This window comes from Eleutherodactylus coqui, chromosome 3 (assembly GCF_035609145.1).
Source record: "Eleutherodactylus coqui strain aEleCoq1 chromosome 3, aEleCoq1.hap1, whole genome shotgun sequence".
Taxonomy (NCBI): domain Eukaryota; kingdom Metazoa; phylum Chordata; class Amphibia; order Anura; family Eleutherodactylidae; genus Eleutherodactylus; species Eleutherodactylus coqui.
In genome coordinates, this window is record NC_089839.1 from 141,817,350 (window position 1) to 141,838,741 (window position 21,392).

At 42.2% G+C, this 21,392-nt stretch overlaps 1 protein-coding gene across 1 annotated transcript in view; it reads right to left on the reverse strand.

Annotated features, from left to right (window-relative positions):
* Window positions 1-1,236: 1,236 nt before the first annotated feature.
* Window positions 1,237-21,392, reverse strand: part of CHADL (chondroadherin like) — a 32,767-nt gene continuing 12,611 nt past the window's right edge. Inside the window, exons 3-5 of the mRNA XM_066596200.1 lie at window positions 14,706-16,364; window positions 5,647-5,813; window positions 1,237-4,104 (exon numbers count right to left, since the gene is read on the reverse strand). Coding sequence (XP_066452297.1) covers window positions 3,918-4,104; window positions 5,647-5,813; window positions 14,706-16,364 — 2,013 coding nt within the window. The 3' untranslated portion in view covers window positions 1,237-3,917. The remainder of the gene's footprint in view (window positions 4,105-5,646; window positions 5,814-14,705; window positions 16,365-21,392) is intronic.

Below are 21,392 nucleotides of genomic sequence, written 5' to 3' on the forward strand. Positions count from 1 at the left end.
TATTCTTTATTTTTGCCTAACTTAAAGAATTGTGTCTTAGAAAATGACTGAATTCTTGGGTCACATAAGATAAAGAAAAAAGTTACACTCCAACTCCTGTAATACAGTATAAAATTATTATGAGAATGTGATACCACAATGTCAGTATTTTTATTGCTTTATAGCTAATATACAAGATTTGTTTTGTAGTTATTCTTTGGAAAATGTCTATTTTTTCAATAAACATGTTTTTAAAATTATCACAAAAATTCTGTGAGTTTTGTTCTATACTTGGCCTGGGTTTTTACAGTAATGATGGATATATTTTATTTTGTGGTTTAAGGCCTCTTTCACACGGGCTACAAAATCTCGCTACAAAACGCATGTAGAGATGTTTTGTAGCCTGAAAGAACCCATTGGAAACCATGGGCTTCACATAGATGTGTTTTGTAGCAAGATTTGTAGCGAGATTTTGTAGCCCGTGTAAAAGAGGCCTAAAGGCTTTGGATCTCTTTATCTGGAAAGGGTCCATAGCCTTTAAGATTATTTGGATTAGGACACCTCTGGGAGGCAGCGTTCATGGGCACTTGCTCTCAATGCTTATAAACACTTCAGACCCTTGGTCACTAAAACCGCAAGTAAACTTGGCAGGATAAAGAGGTGAGCATGCTTCTGCTTTGTTTGGATCCCAGCTGTGTGAGTCAAGCTGCCATTACATCGTGCTTTAGCTGACATGCCAGGGCACTATACCCACTTGCCATCTACTCACCAGCTTGCAGCAGACATAATGGACCAGACAGTAGCCAATATTGGTGGTCAGAGAAGACTGCTGGCATATGGGGCCTTTGTTCTTGGAGTATTGACATTTCAGTGCCTGTTACATCGATGTCACAGTGGGTTTTAATAAGTGCTGTAATTGGCTGACAATATTAATGGGGCAAAATTACCTATACCTACAGCACTGTAAGCAAAGTCAAGAGGGGGAGAGAACACTTGTGATATCTATTACATCTATGCCTTTAAAGTTACCCACTCATACACACCAGACCACTGAGCATCAAACTGGGACTCTGCTATCACAACTCTCTCTGGAGAGCTATATATCTCAATAAAATGGCATATACTGGATTTCTTTTTGAATTTTGCTTATTCAGTGGCTTAACCTTTAAACATTTAAAACTGCAGTGCCTTGTTACTTTACTCTTTATCACTAAGTCACGTCATTTAATTTTCTATTCAATTAAATCATTTTGGACATTTAGAGCTACAACACACATTTATTTTACCCATTTATAATAGCATACATAGCCCACAACACTGTACACAGATTGTCAAGTCACTTCCATTAGGCTCTTGCTCTATGGGGACTAAATTCTCCAATTAGTATGTTTTTGCACTGTGGGAGGAAACCAGAGTACCAGAGGAAACCCATGTAAGAGCAGCAAGAACATACAAACTCCATGCAGGTGTAGCCTTTGCTCGGATTTGAAGCTTGGATCTCATCATGGCAAGGTAACAGTGCTAAACACTGAGCCACCATACTGGCAAGCAACATTATGGATGGAACCATATTGCAGCACTTACCAATGTCTTATTGCTGTATAGAGTATTGATTTTGGTCAAAATTCCTAGCTTTAAACAAAAACACAATAGACTGTAGAAATACAGTCGGGAGTGAGAGCTGCAGGTATACAGTATGCAAATCCCACTTCAAATGGCTATAATGGCTTTTGCTCTTGTTTTAGAGCCAATATTCTTTGCTTTAAATCAAATCTACAACCAAAGTTCTATCCTACAGTAGATGCAACCTACTGCAGCGATCCACGCAGGAATCAAATGGATGTGGAACCTTCCCGAATTACCTCCTCTTCTCCACACACAGAACATGCTTCAGAACTGAATCCTTGAAATCAGGCCATGATAGAAACTGGAATGGGTATGTTTTAATGCTGACGCTACTTACACTTTTCTGTGGGAAAGAATTGTCAGAATGCTCAGAGACGTGGCCCATCACATTGTTAATGGTGAGTCCCATTTGACCTGACTCTGGCTTTAATCCAAAGTTGTCAGCCTTTTGTGTAGGCTTAGGGGCCAGTATGAAAACTACAATAGTTGGGAGATTTTTCTCAATGAAGATAATGATATGCAAAAGATGTTTAACCATTTCAAGGCCAAGGGTCACTGATGTGCCTGCATCCCGGTCACATTCTGCAATTTTGTTATTCTTACTTTAAAAAAATCATAACTTTTTTGAATTTTTTTTTTTTAGGTGACATATCTACATGAGGATCTCTATTTTGCAAAGACAAATTGTATTCTTCAGCGGTACCTTTTAACATAACATATGATGTATTGTATAATTGTTCTTAGTAAGAGAAACCAGGTAATCTTATAGATATGATAGCTTTTAATGACTAACAGAAATACATGATGTTACAGCAAGCTTTGGGTTCTTCTGATCAACCCTTCATCAGGCAACAAACCTGTTTTTTCATAAATGATGTATTGGAAGATTATTAAAAATTTCTAAGTGGGCGAAGTGGGAAAAAACTCTCAATTGAACAATGTTTTATTTTTTTATTTTTACGGTGTTCATTATGCAGTAAAAGTGGCATGTTATCTGTTGGTCAATACGAGTACAGCAGAAGCTAATTTATATGGGTTTTTTTATATAGCAATACTTAAATACCTTATTTTGTTAAAATAAATAATTGCTTTTTTTGACATCTTTTGACCCCCATAACCTTTTTTATTTTTCCATCAATAGGGCTGTGAGAGGGCTTGCTTTTTGCAAGGCCATCTGTAGTTTGTATTGGTACCACCTTGTGGAACATACAATTTTTTGATACCTTTTTTCTCTTGGAGCTGGTAAGACCATAAAAGCGCAATTCTGCTACTGTGTATTTCCTTTCTGCGCAGTTAATAATGTGGCATTAACACGATAATGTGATTTTTTTTTTTTAAATGAACCTTTACAGATGCAGTGATACCAATTTTTAGATTTCCTTTAAATTGCAAATTCTAGATCTAATAACTGGGAAAAGGGTTTTAATAAATTTTAAAATTTTGTATAATTAAATTCTTTATTTTACTATTAGTCCTCATAGGGGACTTGAACCTGTGATCGTTTGATCGCTTATATAGTATAATACAATACTATATTTTTGCATTATACTATATTTCCAATAAGCTTACTACTAAAGACATTCCACGGGCATATCTTTATTAGGCAAACGATCATAGCAGCCCTAGGGACATCAGGACAGCATGATCAGTGTTATCTATGATTTCGGGTGTCAGTTGTCAGAGACGGTCGATACCCGATGTGTATGGAGTAGGTTTAGCTCCTGAGCGATACACAGCATATGCAATAGACTGCTATATACGTGCTAATTGCATGGGCTATGTGCAGTTAGGATGTATATGGCCAGATATATATTACGAAGGGGTTAGCCATCCATTTTGTGATGATGGATTCCCTTTAAAGGTTATATGCTCTTTTGTCTTTCTATATGTATGTTTTTCAAGATCTGCTTTGTCTAACATGCTTGCTTGCTGTGCAAATTGTCTTCATCCCTTCTCTTGATGCTCTAGCCTTTGCAAGTATATTTTACTTAAAACAGTTGCAAAGTTGCTTCCATTTTCCACAAAATTGCTTGTGTATCAAGTGTAATTTCAGTTATATGGGATTGCCAGAATCTCCTGTCTCACTTAGACACAATTGGGAGATCATCAATCATGTAGGAGATGCCAAAAGCCCCTCCTTCAGAGGTCCTGTTATAAGTGCTCATGAGGTACCGTGGCCCCCAGCTGTAAGTGCATAGTCTTAGAACAATGCAGATAAAGTAATACTATTCAAATACATGTGGAAGATGTGGAGTATAATAAAAAAAATTAGATTTTTTTTCTTAAATAATCACAAAATATGCAGTTTGTCTTTACTGTTTGTATTTTTTGGCTTTGGTCTTGCTGGTGGAGATAGCAGGTATCTTTCTCTTATTCCTGTTTTTATTACCCTCCCATCCAGGACAGAGAACAAATTTCGCATTTCGGACCTTTTGGCCTCTTAGGTTTTTAGGAGTTGCACACGTGGCCCCCACCTTTAGATTCAGGCCGCTGATCCATCTGTAAGATAAAAACAAAATAATATTCTATGCCTCAAAGTCCATGAGCGCAGAGTAAGGCAAAACATGTTGCCATGAGTTCTAGTCTTTTTAGTAATGCAGCCAGAATGGAAATGTTACTGCATAGGCATCCGAGAGAAGAGAATGCAGAGCAACTCCTATTAAAGGGGTTGTCCCGCGAAAGCAAGTGGGTCTATACACTTCTGTATGACCATATTAATGCACTTTGTAATGTACATTGTGCATTAATTATGAGCCATACAGAAGTTATAAGAAATTTTTCACTTACCTGTTCCGTTGCTAGCGTCCTCGTTTCCATGGAGCCGTCTAATTTTCAGCGTCTAATCGCCAGATTAGACGCGCTTGCGCAGTCCGGGTCTTCTTCTTTTATGAATGGGGTCGCTCGTGCCGGAGAGCGGCTCCGTGTAGCTCCGCCCCGTCACGTGCCGATTCCAGCCAATCAGGAGGCTGGAATCGGCAATGGACCGCACAGAAGCCCTGCGGTCCACTGAGGGAGAAGATCCCGGCGGCCATCTTCAGCCGGTAAGTAAGAAGTCACCGGAGCGCGGGGATTCAGGTAAGCGCTGTGCGGATTTTCTTTTAGGTCCCTGCATCGGGGTTGTCTCGCGCCGAACGGGGGGGGGGGGGGGGGTTGAAAAAAAAAAAACCCGTTTCGGCGTGGGACAACCCCTTTAAGGATGAGATCCTGATGGTCAGTATAGTTACGGTAGTAGGGTGCTGCTATTCCAATTACCGTCACCATAGGTAACAGGGCATAGAAGTGCTTAATTGTAAGAAGAAGGAAATGATGGACTGTGGGTGCAACTCTTCTAATGTAAAGTGCATGAAAGCAAAGGGATTAACCCCAAACTTCTTTATTAATTAATTGATAGCCAGCGCAAATAATGTGCTTCCATGATGCAGCCCCTTCTTCAGTTAAATGGCCAGAAAGAATGCAGGGATGTTACTGGATATTCGTGTTTGGGTTCTGCCATTTCTTCTTTCCTAGTAGTATAGGATGTGAATATCCTGTAACATCCCTGTATTATTTCCTGCCACTTCTGAAAAAGGGGCTGTGAAACGCAATATTTGTGTTGGCTATCAATTAGTAAAGAAGAAATTGGGTTAATTCCTTTGCTTTTGTGCGCTTCACATTACAAGGGTTGCATCCACAGTCTATCATTTCCTCCTTTTTACAGTTAAGCACTGCATGGGCATGTTACTTGTAGAGTACAGACTCCTGACAGGAGACAAATGATAGCACCCAACTTCAGAGGAAACAAATGATCTGTTAACCATTAGGTAGTGCATAATGTATAACTGACCACTAAGAAGCAGATGCTGCATGTGGCTTTGACAATTTACAAGTAATGTATGGATCTATAGATATGTATAGTATATACATATCCTGTGTGAGTTCAATTTTATTTGCAAGACTTTATGTGTAAACATGTCAAATTACATCACGCTCTGTAAATAAATCTGAAGTTACAGTTGGAGTTCTTCAGTGATGGTTTTATCAATTATATGCATGGAAACTTACCTGTGGAGATGGAGCAGGCGGCAGTCACAGTTAAATGGATTGTTAGCCAAGTTAATTACTTCCAGTCCATTAAACATTTTCATGTTAGGAAGGTTCTGCAGGTTGTTGTTTTCCAGATAAAGACTTTTAATATTCTTGCCAAGGCCTAAAAATGCACCGTTGGAAATCTAAACAGACAGTGTATAACTGTTAGATTTAACAATCATTTTCAATATGATTAATTTCAGTACTTAGAATATTTATTCCACAATACAACCAATGGGGATTTGTCTACAGAATATTACCTGTTGTTTCAATTACGTTTTTAGGTTAAGTCTTTTGTAAGTGTTTTTGGTGAATTTTTAAAGAATTTTCTATGGCACCATATAAAATAAAAATCCTGAAATCTTGCAGTTTTCAGTCCGGCTCCTCTTATTGGCTGTCATCCTCTGTTCTATAGAGATAATTTTCAGTATTCATCTCATTATTATCAGAAGCTGGATTACAATGAAAGATAAAACCTGTATATAGATAACACAGGATAACTCCATCACAGCAGGTCACAGTCACAGCTCACCTCCTCCCCCTCCTTGCACAATGACTTCTGTTCAGGTCGTGGCGCATGCTTAGAACACTCTCCTATAGATGTAATCTCCAGGCTACATGTTTCTACCTTCTAAGTGGCTGCTAGAAAGCATATCACTAAGGCTCTATTCACAAGTGGGTTCTGTCTGTGTCCATTCGTTTGAATGTTAAAAAAATAAAATAAAAATGAAAAGCCCATTCCATACATAAAGGGTGTTGCCTGTTTTCAACAGATGACACCCTCCTACAATGGTGTGCGATTGGAGCGAGCTCTGATTGTGGCTGGTTAACTGCTTGGATACAATGGTCTGTGTTGACTGCAGCATCTAAGCAGCTAGCTGGGGCGCACCATCTGGCCGTACAACACAATCATGGTGTGGGAATGGGTTCTCATGGCGGCCGGGACTCTATCCTAATTACATGTTCAGCTCAGCTATTCCTTTTGCTGTCCTACATCTGCTGTATTACTTACCTAGTGGTTCAGATTAGAAGGGGTTAAAGGAGATGTCCCGCGCCGAAACGGGTTTTTTTTTTTTTAACCCCCCCCCCCGTTCGGCGCGAGACAACCCCGATGCAGGGGTTAAAAAAACCACCCGCACAGCGCTTACCTGAATCCCGGCGGTCCGGCGTCTTCATACTCACCTGCTGAAGATGGCCGCCGGGATCCTCCGTCTTCGTGGACCGCAGCTCTTCTGTGCGGTCCACTGCCGATTCCAGCCTCCTGATTGGCTGGAATCGGCACGTGACGGGGCGGAGCTACACGGAGCCGCTCTCTGGCACGAGCGGCTCCATAGAAGACTGCTGAAGACCCGGACTGCGCAAGCGCGGCTAATTTGGCCATCGGAGGCCAAAAATTAGTCGGCACCAAGGAGACGAGGACGCTAGCAACGGAGCAGGTAAGTAAAAAACTTTTTATAACTTCTGTATGGCTCATAATTAATGCACAATGTACATTACAAAGTGCATTATTATGGCCATACAGAAGTGTATAGACCCACTTGCTGCCTCGGGACATCTCCTTTAATTTTACTCTTGTTTTCAAGGTATTCAGCTGTTCACCGTTAACTGATCTAACTGGCTACATAGCTTAGTTGATCTGGCCCTTCAGTGGCAGCTAATATTGCTGCCAGTCTGTGGTGTGATATATATCTTCCTGTGTTTCTGACCCGGCTTGTTTTGGTCTCTAATTTTGGATCTTCAACAGTCCTTAAATGGGTTTACAACCTTGGTCTACTGACTTTGATTTCTGCCTGCCATGCTGTGGCATGCTGTCTTCCTGGTTCTGATATTGCTACCTATTTGATTTTTCCTTCTGTATATTCTTTGGTTTTGCAGTTACAGTACAGACCCCTGACTTGTTGTCTGGCATCCTCCTGGTTCCTGATCTTCCCATCTGCTTGGTGGTCAGTGGACACTCAGTGGATATAACCAGGCCAAATCCATACCTTCCACCCCATTAGGGGGGCAAGGAAGAAGACCAGGAGCCCCACTGACTATGAAGCAGGGCAAGAAGTCTGATCACTGTGGCCTATCTAGATGATTTCATTACATTTTAAATGCATGTTTCAAATGCCATTTGACACAAAGTTACATGAAGGTGGACATAGCTGTGAGCTGCCTGTTAAGACAACTGCAATAAGCAGGTTGTTTGCTTTCAAAAAAGAAATAGGGATTTTCACGTTGTAGTTCCTGTATTTTATGATGATGATTAACCATTCAGCAGTTGCCGATTCTGGGTCACCCTATGGATCAAGTATCGCCATTTTCATCAGTCAAGTACAGCTTCTTTTAACTGGCAAATAGTCATGCAGGTTTCCGCCATGATTGTGTCTAACCAGCGAGTTCTTAGATGACCTCTTCTCCATGACCCACTGACAGATCCCAGCATAATATCCTTCTCCAGTCCATTTGCTTGCATAATGTGTCCAAAATAAGATAGGTTTTGTTTTGAAATCTTTGCCTCTAGGGACGTTTTTGGCTTGACATGATCTAGTACTTCTTTGTTAATGATTCTCGCTGTCCATGGGATCCAAAGCATCATAATTCAGAAGTGTCTAACTTCCTCCTGTCATTCTTTTTAAGCGTCCAGCTTTCACAAACATAAGTTGCAATGAGAAAAATAATTACATTTTACTAGGCAGCATTTGGTTCTGAAACTGCCGTCCTTACTTTTCCAGATCATGTCCATTCCTAGCCGAGCCACCCGACCCAGTGCGATTTTCGTTTAATATTTGAACTGTATTGTCCGTTGCGATTTATCTTAGACCAAAGGAATATGTAATCTAGCACAGCATCAATCTCTTCATTGTTAATTTTCATGGTGGTTCTACCATTTCCAGCAGTTGTCATGATCTTTGTCATTTTGATGTTTAAGAAGAGGCCTTCTAGTTCACTTCTTTCTTTGACTGCCATTATTAACTCTTCTGCATCATCTTGACTTTCTGCAAGAAAATTGGTATCATCTGCAGATCGCAGATTGTTTATGTTCCGCCTTCCTATTCTCACACCAATTTCTGACTCTGCCAAGCCGATTTTCATCATAACTGCCTCAGCATACATGTTGAAAAGAAACAGTGACAGAATGCACCCTTGATGCAGTCTTTTTCTCATTTTGAACCCGTCTGTGTCTCCAAATAGTGTTCTGACTGTTGCTTCCTGACTGATATAGAGTGATCTTATGAGTTCAATGAGATGTTTGGGGCAAACCCAGGGCATCTCATGGCCTACACAATCGAAAGCCTTGGTGTAGTCGATAAAACAGAGGTAGGGGTCTTTTTGGTGTTCTCTTGCTTTCTCCATGATTAGCATCAGATTTGAGATATGATCACGAGTGCCTCTGCCATTTTGAAAACCAGCTTGCACATCAGGCATTTTGTGTTAGTTTTAGAGATGAGCAAGCGTACTCGCTAAGGGCAAATATTCGAGCGAGTATTGCCTTTTGCAAATACCTGCCAGCTCGTCTCAAAAGATTTGGGTGCCAGCGGGGAGCGACGGGGGAGAGCTGGGAGGAACAGGGGGGAGATCTCTCTTTCTCTCCCCCCCCCCTCCGCTCCCCCCTGCTCACTCCCGCAATTCACCGCTCACCCCCGCCGGCACCCGACTCTTTTGAGACGAGCAGGCAGGTACTCGCAAAAGGCAATACTCTCTCAAGTATTTGCCCTTGGTGAGTACGCTCGCTCATCTCTAGTTAGTGTATTTCCCTTATTCCAAGTAATTCAATGTTTAGCCTGATCATTTCTCTTTTGATAAAAATAAATAAAAACAATATATAAACCTTATTTGTATAGCACCAACCTATTCCGCAGTGCTTTCACTATTTTACAATTTATTTATTACTCCCCACCAAGCTAGGTACTCATTTTACCGACCTCGGAAAGACGGAAGCCTAAGTCAACCTTGAGCCGGCTACCTGAACCAGCAGGGATTGAACTGGCAACCTTTAGGTCCTGTCTAAAATCATACTCTTTACATTCCAAGTTCCAAATTTCAACAAAACTGTAAAGCGCAGACTACACTTTTCACCATTGGTCAGATCAGCCAGTAGGCTCCCAAATATGTTTAACCTACCAGCGTCCTAATTATTCTCATGTGAACTAATTCCTGTCTTGTGTCCTTAATATTCTCTCTCAGGGCACTATTACACGAGTACTGATAATTCTTGTGTGAAAGCATAAATTGTTGGGCTGCACTTGTAAGTACAGCCTAGCAATTATTGGAAAAGCGCAAACGTTGGCACATGTGTAATAGCACCTTTAAAAAAAGCAGTAGGAAAATGGAGTATTTGAGTGGCCAAAACAATGGAGAACCCACACAAATGTTCCCATTTTCAAAACTACAGCCCTTAACAAATTCATCTAGGGGTATACTGCATATTTTGACCCCACAGGTTTTGAATGAATCTAGGCAAAGCAGAAGGAAAAGTTTTTTTATACAGCACACATATGAAGGAAGACTTGCACCGCAAAATGGATACCCCTGTTTGTCCTATGTTCAGAAACATACTCATTGTAGCCCCAATCTGCTTACTGGACACATGGCTAGGCCTGTAATGGAGGCCACCGGTCACTGCCCCAGGCTCTCGGCTACCTTTGAAAGCCAGGAGCAAGGGGACTTTAAATTTTTCGGTGGCTCCCCAGCTCCTGCAAGTGTGTTCGTCATTTTGCCAGCGGGGGTATGCACAAAAGCCGGGTGAAACCTCCATGGAGGATGATTGCACCAGGGTTTAAATGTTGAGGCCTCCAGTAAGAAGTTTCATCTCTCACTGATCGCATCAGTGAGGGGAGATTAAACGTGAACTTTTTTTTACTTCTACATGCTCACCGCGGCCCTTGGCCTTCTGCACATGCGCCCAACATTTTACATCTGGAGTGCATGCACAGAAGATGGCATCAAGCCCTGGAAGGACTAGAATGCTGCAGGACTTCGCAGAGGATGAAACTGAGTACTTTCAGCTCCCCTCACGGATCCGACCTGTGAGGGGAGCTGAAACTTTAACTTTTATTTTTCTCTTTATTTACTTTTATGCGATCCAATGGATAACAGCGATCGTGTGACTGGGCGTTGCTACCCGCTGCGCCCCATGACAGTTCCAGGCTTTCAGCTACCATCGATAGCTGGGAGCTGTCATCCGCACAGACCCCGGGACTTTATTCCATACACTCACCCATCCCCAGTACAAATTACAAGAGGTACTCCTCAGGGTTGCCCACTCTTGCCAGCTTTATTGCACTTGTGATGGAACCATTAGCTGTATTCGTGAAAACCCTAAGATATCTGTTGCCCTAGTCGAAATATTAATTTTAAACTTAGCTTATTTGCTGATGATCTTCCCCTAACTATGACTAAACCTCTAACTTCCCTCCCCAATCTTTTAGCAGTTCTTGAAAAATTCTGTGTAGTCTCGGGCCTTAAAATCAATCAGTCAAAATCTGAAATTCTTTATTGCAACACCCCATCACAAAAAATTATTGAGCTTGACTTTCAGTTCAAGACTTGTGCCTATTACATCACCTACCTTGGAATTAAACTTACAAACACAGTAGAAACTATTTACAAATGGAATTATGACCCATTCTTTCGTCAACTCAGCCTAGACCTGGTATAATGGGAATGCCCATATCTTTCCTGGTGTACTTGTTCAGGACACTTCCCATACATGTCCTCAACTCTGCCCTTCATCTGGCTAAATAAATGCCCCAAATCAATTATGTTTTTGCATATGAAATTCGGGGTCTCTCTGTACCCCACATTATTAAGCATTATAAGGCTACCTGTCTAGCCCAGATCCCTCCCACCTATGACGAGCTCAATTCTCTCCAAATAGTTGACCAGTCCTGCTTTGAACTAAACCTTCTCTCCTAAATAACTTTAGAAAAAATTGCGCCATTCTCTTTCTTTATTTTATTATGGCGACAGGTGCTCTTAAAAGTGATCCCGGGATCCCAACCCTCCCCACTCACTCTGCTTCTCCGTAACTCAGCATTTCCTCCAGGCTTAGATGTTGTGCAGTTTGCCTGGTAGCAAAATAATAAACTCTCTACCCTCTACGACTTCCTACTACATGGCAAGTTGATCTCCATATCTTCTTTTATCAATCAATATAAACCTCCTCTGGAATAGTGGTTGAGAAAAATGCAAGTTTTCCATTTTTGGTACTCCCTTGTTCTCCAATCAGCAAAAATAGAGCTTAATCCCATGGACGTTATATGCAGGTTTTGCCCTATGTACCCAGGTACCGTATCACATTTCTATAGTATCCTGAATGGCACAGTGCAAAACTCTAAGCTGTCCTTTATGGTTCAATGGGAAACAGACCTGCAGTCCTCACTAACCCTAGAACTTTAGCACCACTGTTGTGAAACACTTAGCAAAAATAGCTGGCAGGTCATTCTTTCCAAAACATCATTACAATTTATATACAGAACTTATTTAGTCCCTATGCAGATACATGCTATATACCTGGAGGTCTCAAAACTATGCTTCCATGGTTGTGATGCTATGAGCTCACATGTCATATCTGATTGTCCTGCCGAGTGGCGCATGTCTTCTAGAGGAGGGTTACCCACCTTGTATCCTCTGTTACTGTTATATGCCCTGAATTAGACCATTTCATCTTATTATTAGATAACAAACTTACCAGCATCCGTGATAGCACAGCAGTGGCAAAAAACTACACTCCCCTTTGACTTATTCATTAATTGTATGAATAAAATCCTTTTATATGGGAGACTTATAGCCATACATCTTAACAAAGATAACTAATTTGAAAAAGTTTGGGATCCCTGGGTCGCTTTCATTAACATCTCTAATCTCAATTATTACATACACCTCTAATGAATAAAATGCAAGCCCACCCACCTAAAAAGTTTTTCAGTACAATATATAATACCACTAAAAAAATACTACATGTCCCGAAAAAACAAGCCATCAGATGCTTGTGTGGACAGAAAAATAAAGAAGTTATGTTCTTTGTTTTTTTGAAAGCAGGAAGGAAAAAATAAAAATGAAAAATAGCTCAGAAGTTAGGCTACCTACATACGGGTAAGCATGATATCGTCCGAGTTTCCACATTTTTACGCAGATGTAAGATGTTTTCCAGGGAGTAGCTAAGGCTCATGGGCCCAGGTGCAAAGGTTTATCTTGGGTCCCCCAAATTTCTCCTTAATACTGAGGCGTAACTTGAAGCTCCCAGGCCCCAATGCAAAACCTGTAACAGGGCCCCCAACTATGCTGCTTTATTCATAATACTGGGCTCCCTATATGGAGAAGAGCAGCCCTATGGACCCCCTACAGCTCCTGGGCCCAGGTGCAACTACATCCTCTGCATCCCCTATAGTTACGCCAGTGGCTAAAACCTCTCCAACCACTTCTGTGAAATAGTGATCCTCCGGCGATCCATTCAGGCTTGTTCTAGGATTAGCAAGTGTTTCCTATTGTTTCCAATGGGAAACATTGCATCACACTCACGTGCACATCGCACCGCGTGCAATGTGTTTTACTGTCCCATTGACAACCATGGGCAATGCATTCCAAGGAACGCACAAAGATAGGACATGCCACGATTGTTTCCCAAGCCGTGATGTGGTGGGGGAAAACATCGCCCATGTGCATGTCTCCATTCAAAAGGATGGAGTTCACATTCGCACAAGTTTTGTGCGTCCACAATGCACAAAACTCGCTCGAGAGTCTTGGCCATGTGAAAGTGGCCTTAATGGGTTAAAATATGACAAAATGCTAAACGAACGACCATTCAAATCAATATAAACTTTCTATTACCTATGTATCAAGGAGATCATTAATTTTAAAATTTCTCTTAAACAACCAGGATTTACATCTAACTCGATTACAAAAAGTATGCAGGTAAAAATATTATCCAGGGCAATGCTCCAGTAAGAAATAGTGAAATCTGGTCATTACGCAAGGGAAAAAACACATTAAAATACAAATATCTTACAAAAAATTACACGTTTATTGAGTATGAACAGATCTGGATTTGTTTTATCTTTTGTTTCATTGCCTTTATTGTTTTTCTTAGGCTATTTTCACATTGGTATTTACAGTGTACCTTTCGGAATATTTTTGGAAGTGATCTTTATGCATATGTCCCATTGACCCAACATATATGCCATAAGAGTATCTTTGTATGTATCACAAGCATCATGATCTCATGATATCTTTTCTAACTACATTGAATAGCATAGTTGACTACACTACTCAATACAGAGGTATCAAGATGACTATGGTGCAAGCCAAGACATAAAGGCAACTTTTTATTTGTAAAACCACCAATAATGACGCATTTTGAGGTGAAAACAGTTTTCTCAGATTTGCTGGAGGTGCTTTACCCTCAAAAAGAGTATACTGCATGTTTTTTTTTCTTTTTGTGAAATGGGAATTAATGAGTGGCGTATACCGCTGTATGCTTATAAGGCTGGGTTCTCACACGCCGGAATCCGCAATCCGGAATCTGACACACCGCAGCGAAAAACCGCGAGATTTCCACCGAAAAAGTGCTGCTTCAAAAGCCGCGGCATGTAGCCGCAGGTTTTTAAGCGGATTGGCTGCACACTTTTCCGCTGCAGCCGGCGCTCCCATATAGGAGAGCGTGGCCGCAACGGAAGAAAAATGAACATGCTGTGGCCAGGGAATCTGTGTCGCAACGCCGGCGTCTGCCGGCTTTGCCATGACGGATTCGCCGCCCCGCGTGGATGAGATTTCTGAGAAATCTCGTCCACATGGCTTGCTAATCCGGGTGTGCCGCGGCGAAATTCCAAACGGAATTTCCGTGGCAAATCCGCCCTGTGTGAACACAGCCTTAGGTGGCATGTGTTGGAGTAATTGCTGGCATAGTCATGTAACTATGACATACACTGCAAACAAATCATGAACAGAGCCATAATGCTTCGTACATTGAATAGCGTATTGAAATATTTATAAAATTATTTGAAAGATTAAAACTTCAGACTGGCAGATCAAACTTTTTCTTTGTACTGTACCTGTTGCAATCTCATGTCGTTCAGATATAGATGCTGTATTGATTTTGACACTGGCACGAATGCTCCATTTCCAATATTCTTGATGGGATTCTTTGACAGCCTTAATTCTATTAATTTATTCATTCCTTTAAGAGCTTGTGTCGGTACCTCTGACAGCATATTCTGGTCAAGATAGAGTTTTTCTAGATCTCTCACATTCCGAAAAGCTGTTGGAGCTATATAATCAATTTGATTTCCTGTTACATATAACCAGTGAAGCTTTCGTGCCATAGCTATATTGTTGTTTGAGAGGGAGGTAATTGTGTTGTTCTGCATATGCAGTGAAAAGAGGTTTGGAAGAGACCTAAATGTTTCTTTTGGAATATGAGTAAACTTGTTGTGGTCAAGGAAAAGATATCCAATTTTTGTAGCCCCCTCAAAGACATTAGGGTTTAATGAGGAAATCTTGTTATGTGATAAGTAGAGATAGAGCAAATTTCTCATTCCCATGAATGCTCCCGGCTGTATTTCATTAATCTCACAGTTTTGTAGGTGCAGCGATGCTACATTTTTCATATTCAAGAAAGCCCCCTTAGGAACAGAGTGGAAAGAATTTCTACGTAGATCAATTAGGGTGGTGTCCTCATTGAAGCCTTTGGGAATCTTCTGTAAAGATTTATTATCACAAATGGCATGTTTGACATTTGTTTTGCAATCACAGCTTTGTGGACATAAGTTTTCCACATCTGGTTTCTCTGTTACTATTGGTAGCTTATAAACCTCCTCTGGGAAGTTTCCACATTTTAGGTCTATAGCTCTAAGAGAATCCAAGTGATCTCCAAGAAAATGGCTGGGACCAAAGCAAATTAAATCCACTTTCAACCGCAACACATCAGCCCATTCTTTAAATTGTCTCAAAAAGCAATCGCAGATTATTGAGTTCCCTGTTAAGTTTAGACTTTTCAGTTGTTCCATTCCAGACAGTGGTTGAATTGTTCTGATTTGATTGTTACTCATGTCAATGAAGGAGAGTTGTTTGCTTTTTTCGAATGCCTTGTATGATACATCCTGCAAGGCCATGTTGTTGAGGAAGAGCTGTTTTAGAGATGCCATTTGGAGAGCTTCCTCTAAAATGAAAGTCATTGGATTCCACCCCAGCTCTAACCTAGTAAGGCTAGACAGTCTTGTAAGTGCTTCAGTTGGTAGGTACTGTAGTTCATTGTGGTCTAGATTTAGCCTTTTCAGATTTGGAAGCACTGCAAATGTCTCCGTTGACACAATGCTAATCATGTTTTTTGAAAGGCGCATCCATTTAAGCTGAAGCAGTCCCTGAAAAACCATATCTGGTAGGTAGACCAAGAAATTGTCTTCAAGATTCAGAAAGTTTAAAGCCCCTAATTGACTAAATGCTCCTGCCTTTATCTCCTCAATGCGATTTTTCTCAAGTATTAAATTCTCAAGAGATGAAAGGCCATCAAAAGACTCCTGGTGTATAATATTTATGCGATTGGAGCCAAGATTAAGGTACCGTAGCCGTGCTAGATTTCTGAATGCCCCTTCTTCTATTGTTTCAATACTGCAGTTTTGTAGATTGAGATGCGTTAGGTATGGAGTTGGAAAGAATGCTCCTGAAGGTATTACCTTGAATTCATTTTTTTGGAGGATCAGTTTCTGTGTGTACTGGAAAGACAAATGTTAAGCTATTTAAAACACTTGAAACACATTTACGGAATAGAAAAAAAAGGTAAACATGAAACATGTAGCTCAAATGACATAAACAGTACAGTGAAAATATCCCTGCTTTATTCCACATTCGATAGGATGAATATCTTCTGTAAGCAGGGAGTATATACCTTTCCTTTATATTGTAGGAAAATGTCTACAGTATTCTCTATGGCTTTGCTATCTTCATCCCTCAGAATATGTTCCTATGCTAGGCTGAAAGAACCTTGGGTTCAAAATGACAAAATTTGAATAGCATAGAGGATTTCAATTTGATTGCTGGAAGTCTAAATACTGGGCCCCCTTCTGATCATAAAAGCAGGGGTCTCAAAGGTCCCTGGATGCACGGAACAGCAGCTCAGCATTTATTGCAATGGGACTGGACCAGATAGTCAAGCGCTTGTTCTTGTGATTGGTCCAGCAGTTGACCCCTCTTGATTAGATAGTTATACCCTATCCGGCTTAATACCAAATGATTATTAGATGTTTCTGACATCTATTGGTAACTGTGGTGATCAGATTTAATGCTGATTGCGGCAGTTAACTGTTTAGCTGCTGTAGTCAAAGCCAACCACGTGTCTAAATAGTCAGCCACATCGGCACTCCTACAATGTGATCAGGGGGTCGCTAATGGGCTAGCACAGCAGTCTAGATTCTACTAAGGGCTGCCATAAAAGTCTAAACCAGTGGTGTCAAACTCATTTTCACCGAGGGCCACATCAGGCTTATGGTGACCTTCAAAGGGCCGATTGTAAGGCCGCCTGCAGACGTCCGGGTCGGATCCGAGAATTCTCGCAGCGGGACCCGACCCGAGCCTCTGCAGGGACCAGCGCGGCACTCACCTGCTCCCGCGGCTCCGGCTCTGTGATGTGCCAGCTGCCGGCGCATGCGTAGAGTGGAGCCAGCGGCTGGGGGATGACATTTCTGTGCGGGCCTTTGTGAGACCCACACAGAAATAGAGCATGCCGCGATTTGTTTTCCGTGCGACATTTTGCACGGACAAATTGCGTCCCTCTGCATAGGATTGCGTTAGAAAACGCAATCCTATGGCAGCTTCCACTGTCGGAAATTCTGCGGGAAATCCTGCCGCGGAATTTCCACCCATGTGCAGGGTGCCTAAGACAGTACACAAGGGCCTGTTCACACAAGCGTATATGCGTACCTAATATGCAGTGAATAGAAGCCGTTGATTTCAATGAGTTCATTCGCATGATGTATATTCTCATCCAGTATGACCTATTTTGTTGCGTACTACGCACCCCAGTAGGCCATTAAAGTGAATGGGCCGCGCACATATGTGGTGAACGCGCAGGAAACCTATGTATTTACTGCAGATTTGCGCACTATTTCAATGGGCCCATCTGCATTCTTTTTTGCCTACGCAAATATACAGGCATAAGCAATTTTCGATTGAGCAAATACGCAGCATATTTGTGCGACCGAAATACAATTACACCCATGTGAACAAGCCCTAATAGTGACCCTGATAGTGGCCCCAGTAAAAATAACAACCCCCCACAGTGGCTCAATTAGTAATATTAACCCCCTTAGTAGTAATACCCCCATAGCAACATTAACATCCCCTAAGTAACAATACTAACCCCCTGTAACAATATTAACTCCCCCAGTAATAATAATAAGCTCCCCCTCAGTAGTAATAAGTCCACCCCTCAGTAATAAGTCCCCCTCAGTAATAGTAATAAGCCCACCTATCAGTAGTAATAAGCCCATGCCTCAGTAATAAGCCCACCCCTCAGTAATAATAAGCCCCCCCTCAGTAATAATAAGCCCCCCATAGTAATAATAAGCCCCCCCAGCCCATATACTTACCTCCTTGTAGCTGTCAGCACGTCTCCTCCTCTGCTCGCGCTGAGCCCGGATGCACACTGATATCAGTGTGTGCGCTTCCTCTCTGAGTCTTCTCCTGCGGAACTGATGAGCAGGGGACTCGGGAGGAGGATCCCGGCTGCACACTGACGTCAGTGTGCGCCGGAATCAGCGGTAATAGCACGATTACCAACGGGGAGCTGCGGCACCCCAGCTGGTAATTGCTGCAGTGGTGAGCGGCATCGGCACGCTGTGGGCCACATGACATGAGGCAGCGGGCCGGATTCGGCCCACGGGCCTTGTGTTTGACACGTGGTCTAAACTATTAAAATGTCACAATATTTATCCTGTACAGTAAAGGCTGTTAACGTACAGAATGACAGAATTGAATGGTTTTTTTTTGCTATCCTGTCTCCCCAAAAATTTGACCAAAAAGTCATCAAAAAGGCATATGTTTCTCAAGATGGTACTAATAAAGACTACAGCTCACTCTACAAAAAATGAGTCCTCATGCAAACTAATCGACAAAAAACTGAAATAGTCACGGGTCTCGGACTAAACTGAAAGCAATTTTTGTTTAAGAAAAAATGTTATTTAGTTTATAAAACTAGAAAAACTTTAAAAAACTACAGTGATGCTTGGCTTACGAGGTTAATCCGTTCCGTAACGGAGCTCTTAAGCCAAAATACTCATATATCAAATCACTTTTCCCCATTAAAATGAATTGAAACGCCATTAATCCATTCTGGATTAATGGCATTTTAATTCATTTCAATGGGGAAACTAACTACACTACATGTAAAAAGAAAATACTGACCGCTGGCGTTCCGGTCCTCGCGATGGTCTGCGGCGCTGCTGCAGACTGCCACACTGACAGAGCATTTCTTCCTGGAAGCGGGGATTTAATTCCCCGCCTCCAGAAAGCTAATGCTCTGATTGGTTAATCCAGCGCTGTGTCAGCCAATGAAAGCTGGCGCTGGGTTAACCAATCACAGCCATTCAATGACGTCAGAAAGAAATGCTCTGTCGGTGGGGAAGAGGATGCCGCAGTCTGCAGCAGCACCGCAGATCACCGCGAGGACCGGAATGCCGGCGGTAGGTGAGTATTAGACCCCCTCCCCGAGCCTCAGCTTGCGAGCTTCTTGGCTTGCGAGGAGGCTCATAACCTGAGTTTTTGCTCTTAAATCAGAGCAAAAATTCAGGAGAGAGCCTGCTCGCAAGTCAAGAAGCTCGCAAGCTGAGGCACTCGTAACCCAAGGTACCACTGTATATAAATTTGGTATCACTGTAATTGTATTGACTCATAGAACAAATTTCATATGTCATTTTTACTACACTATGAACACTGTAAAAACTAATCCCTCCAAAAAATTGCACAATTGCATTTTTTAAAATGTTTCCCCAATACATACATTCAAGTTGTAGAAGTATGTTAATGAAAATATGACAAACGTTATGTCTCTTGGGGTTGAAAAAATCTAAATAAAAAAAAAAAGAAATCTAGGCTGTACTCCTAAAACTCCAGCCACTGGAAGGGGTTACATTTCATACATACTGACACACAGGCGTGCTGTTGTCTAAATCTTTGATGCTGTGCACAATGTTGCAGAGCAACAGCTTCAGTCCTCCCTATCAACTGTGCTATTTCAGAGTAGCTGAACCAGGGACAGGGGTAAAGAAGTTGCTGTGTATAGCATCAAAGACTCAGATGGCAGCGTGTGTGTGTGTTTGAGATTGACTGTCTAAGTATTCATGCACTTAAAGGGGTTGTCCCGCGGCAGCAAGTGGGTCTATACACTTCTGTATGGCCATATTAATGCACTTTGTAATGTACATTGTGCATTAATTATGAGCCATACAGAAGTTATAAAAAGTTTTATACTTACCTGCTCCGTTGCTGGCGTCCTCGTTCCCATGGAGCCGACTAATTTTCGGCCTCCGATGGCCAAATTAGCCGCGCTTGCGCAGTCCGGGTCTTCTGCAGTCTTCTATGGGGCCGCTCGTGCAGAATGCCGGCTCCGTGTAGCTCCGCCCCGTCACGTGCCGATTCCAGCCAATCAGGAGGCTGGAATCGGCAATGGACCGCACAGAAGAGCTGCGGTCCACGGAGGGAGCAGACCCCGGCGGCCATCTTCAGCAGGTAAGTATGAAGACGCCGGACCGCCGGGATTCAGGTAAGCGCTGAGCGGTTTGTTTTTTTAACCCCTGCATCGGGGTTGTCTCGCGCCGAACGGGGGGGGGGGGGGGGGGGTTAAAAAAAAAAAAAAAAAACGTTTCGGCGCGGGACAACCCCTTTAAACCCTTTCAGTGGGTGGAGTATTAGGAATGGTGCTAGGTGGTCCTAAACAGGCTCTGGGGTACAGAGGGGGTCCAATTACTAAGTGGGGGCACCCAGGGGGTCCTACTACTAGGTGGGGCTATAGATGGAGACACAGGTGGTCACTATTACTATTTAGGGCCACAGAGGTGGTCATTATTACTACTTGGGGCTACAGAGGGCGTCTTATTCTTAATTGAGACACACAGGGGTCCTATTAATTCGTCAAGCCACTGAGGAGGTCAATATTAATAAGTGGGGTTACAATAGGTGCATTACTGCTATAGGTGGGCACTTAAAAGTTGATTAGGGGATGCATCAGCAGGATGGAAGAGTGTGCAGAGCCACGTCATGGCTGGAAGAAGTCAAAATGGCAGTCTGAGACCAGAGAAAACGGACTCCAAAAAGAGAGATTACCAGTGATCACTGGACATAACTACATAGTAATTACTATCACTCTTTAGAGCCAGTATTTGAGAACATTATAGGGTAACTATTATTTAGAGGCATACAAAAGCTGAGGGATTGTACCTTGTTTAGAATATACAGGTAGTCCCCTACTTGCGAATGTTCGAGTTACAAATTTCACAAGATACAAACTATTTATCCTGCACAATATGATGTAATGCTATGGCATTACATCATACTGTGCAGGGACCGGAGAAGCTTCTATCAAGCCAGTCCGGTCAGATCGCGGGAAGCTGTGCAGTTGTTATGCAGCTGGGAGGCCTTCTGAAAGGCCCAAGGGCTGCCTATGCAGAGCGCCTATCAAGCCATGCGCTTGATCTTACTGCTGGACACTGTACAGGGCTCCCAAACGTCGGGTGCCGTCTGTTTCTTAC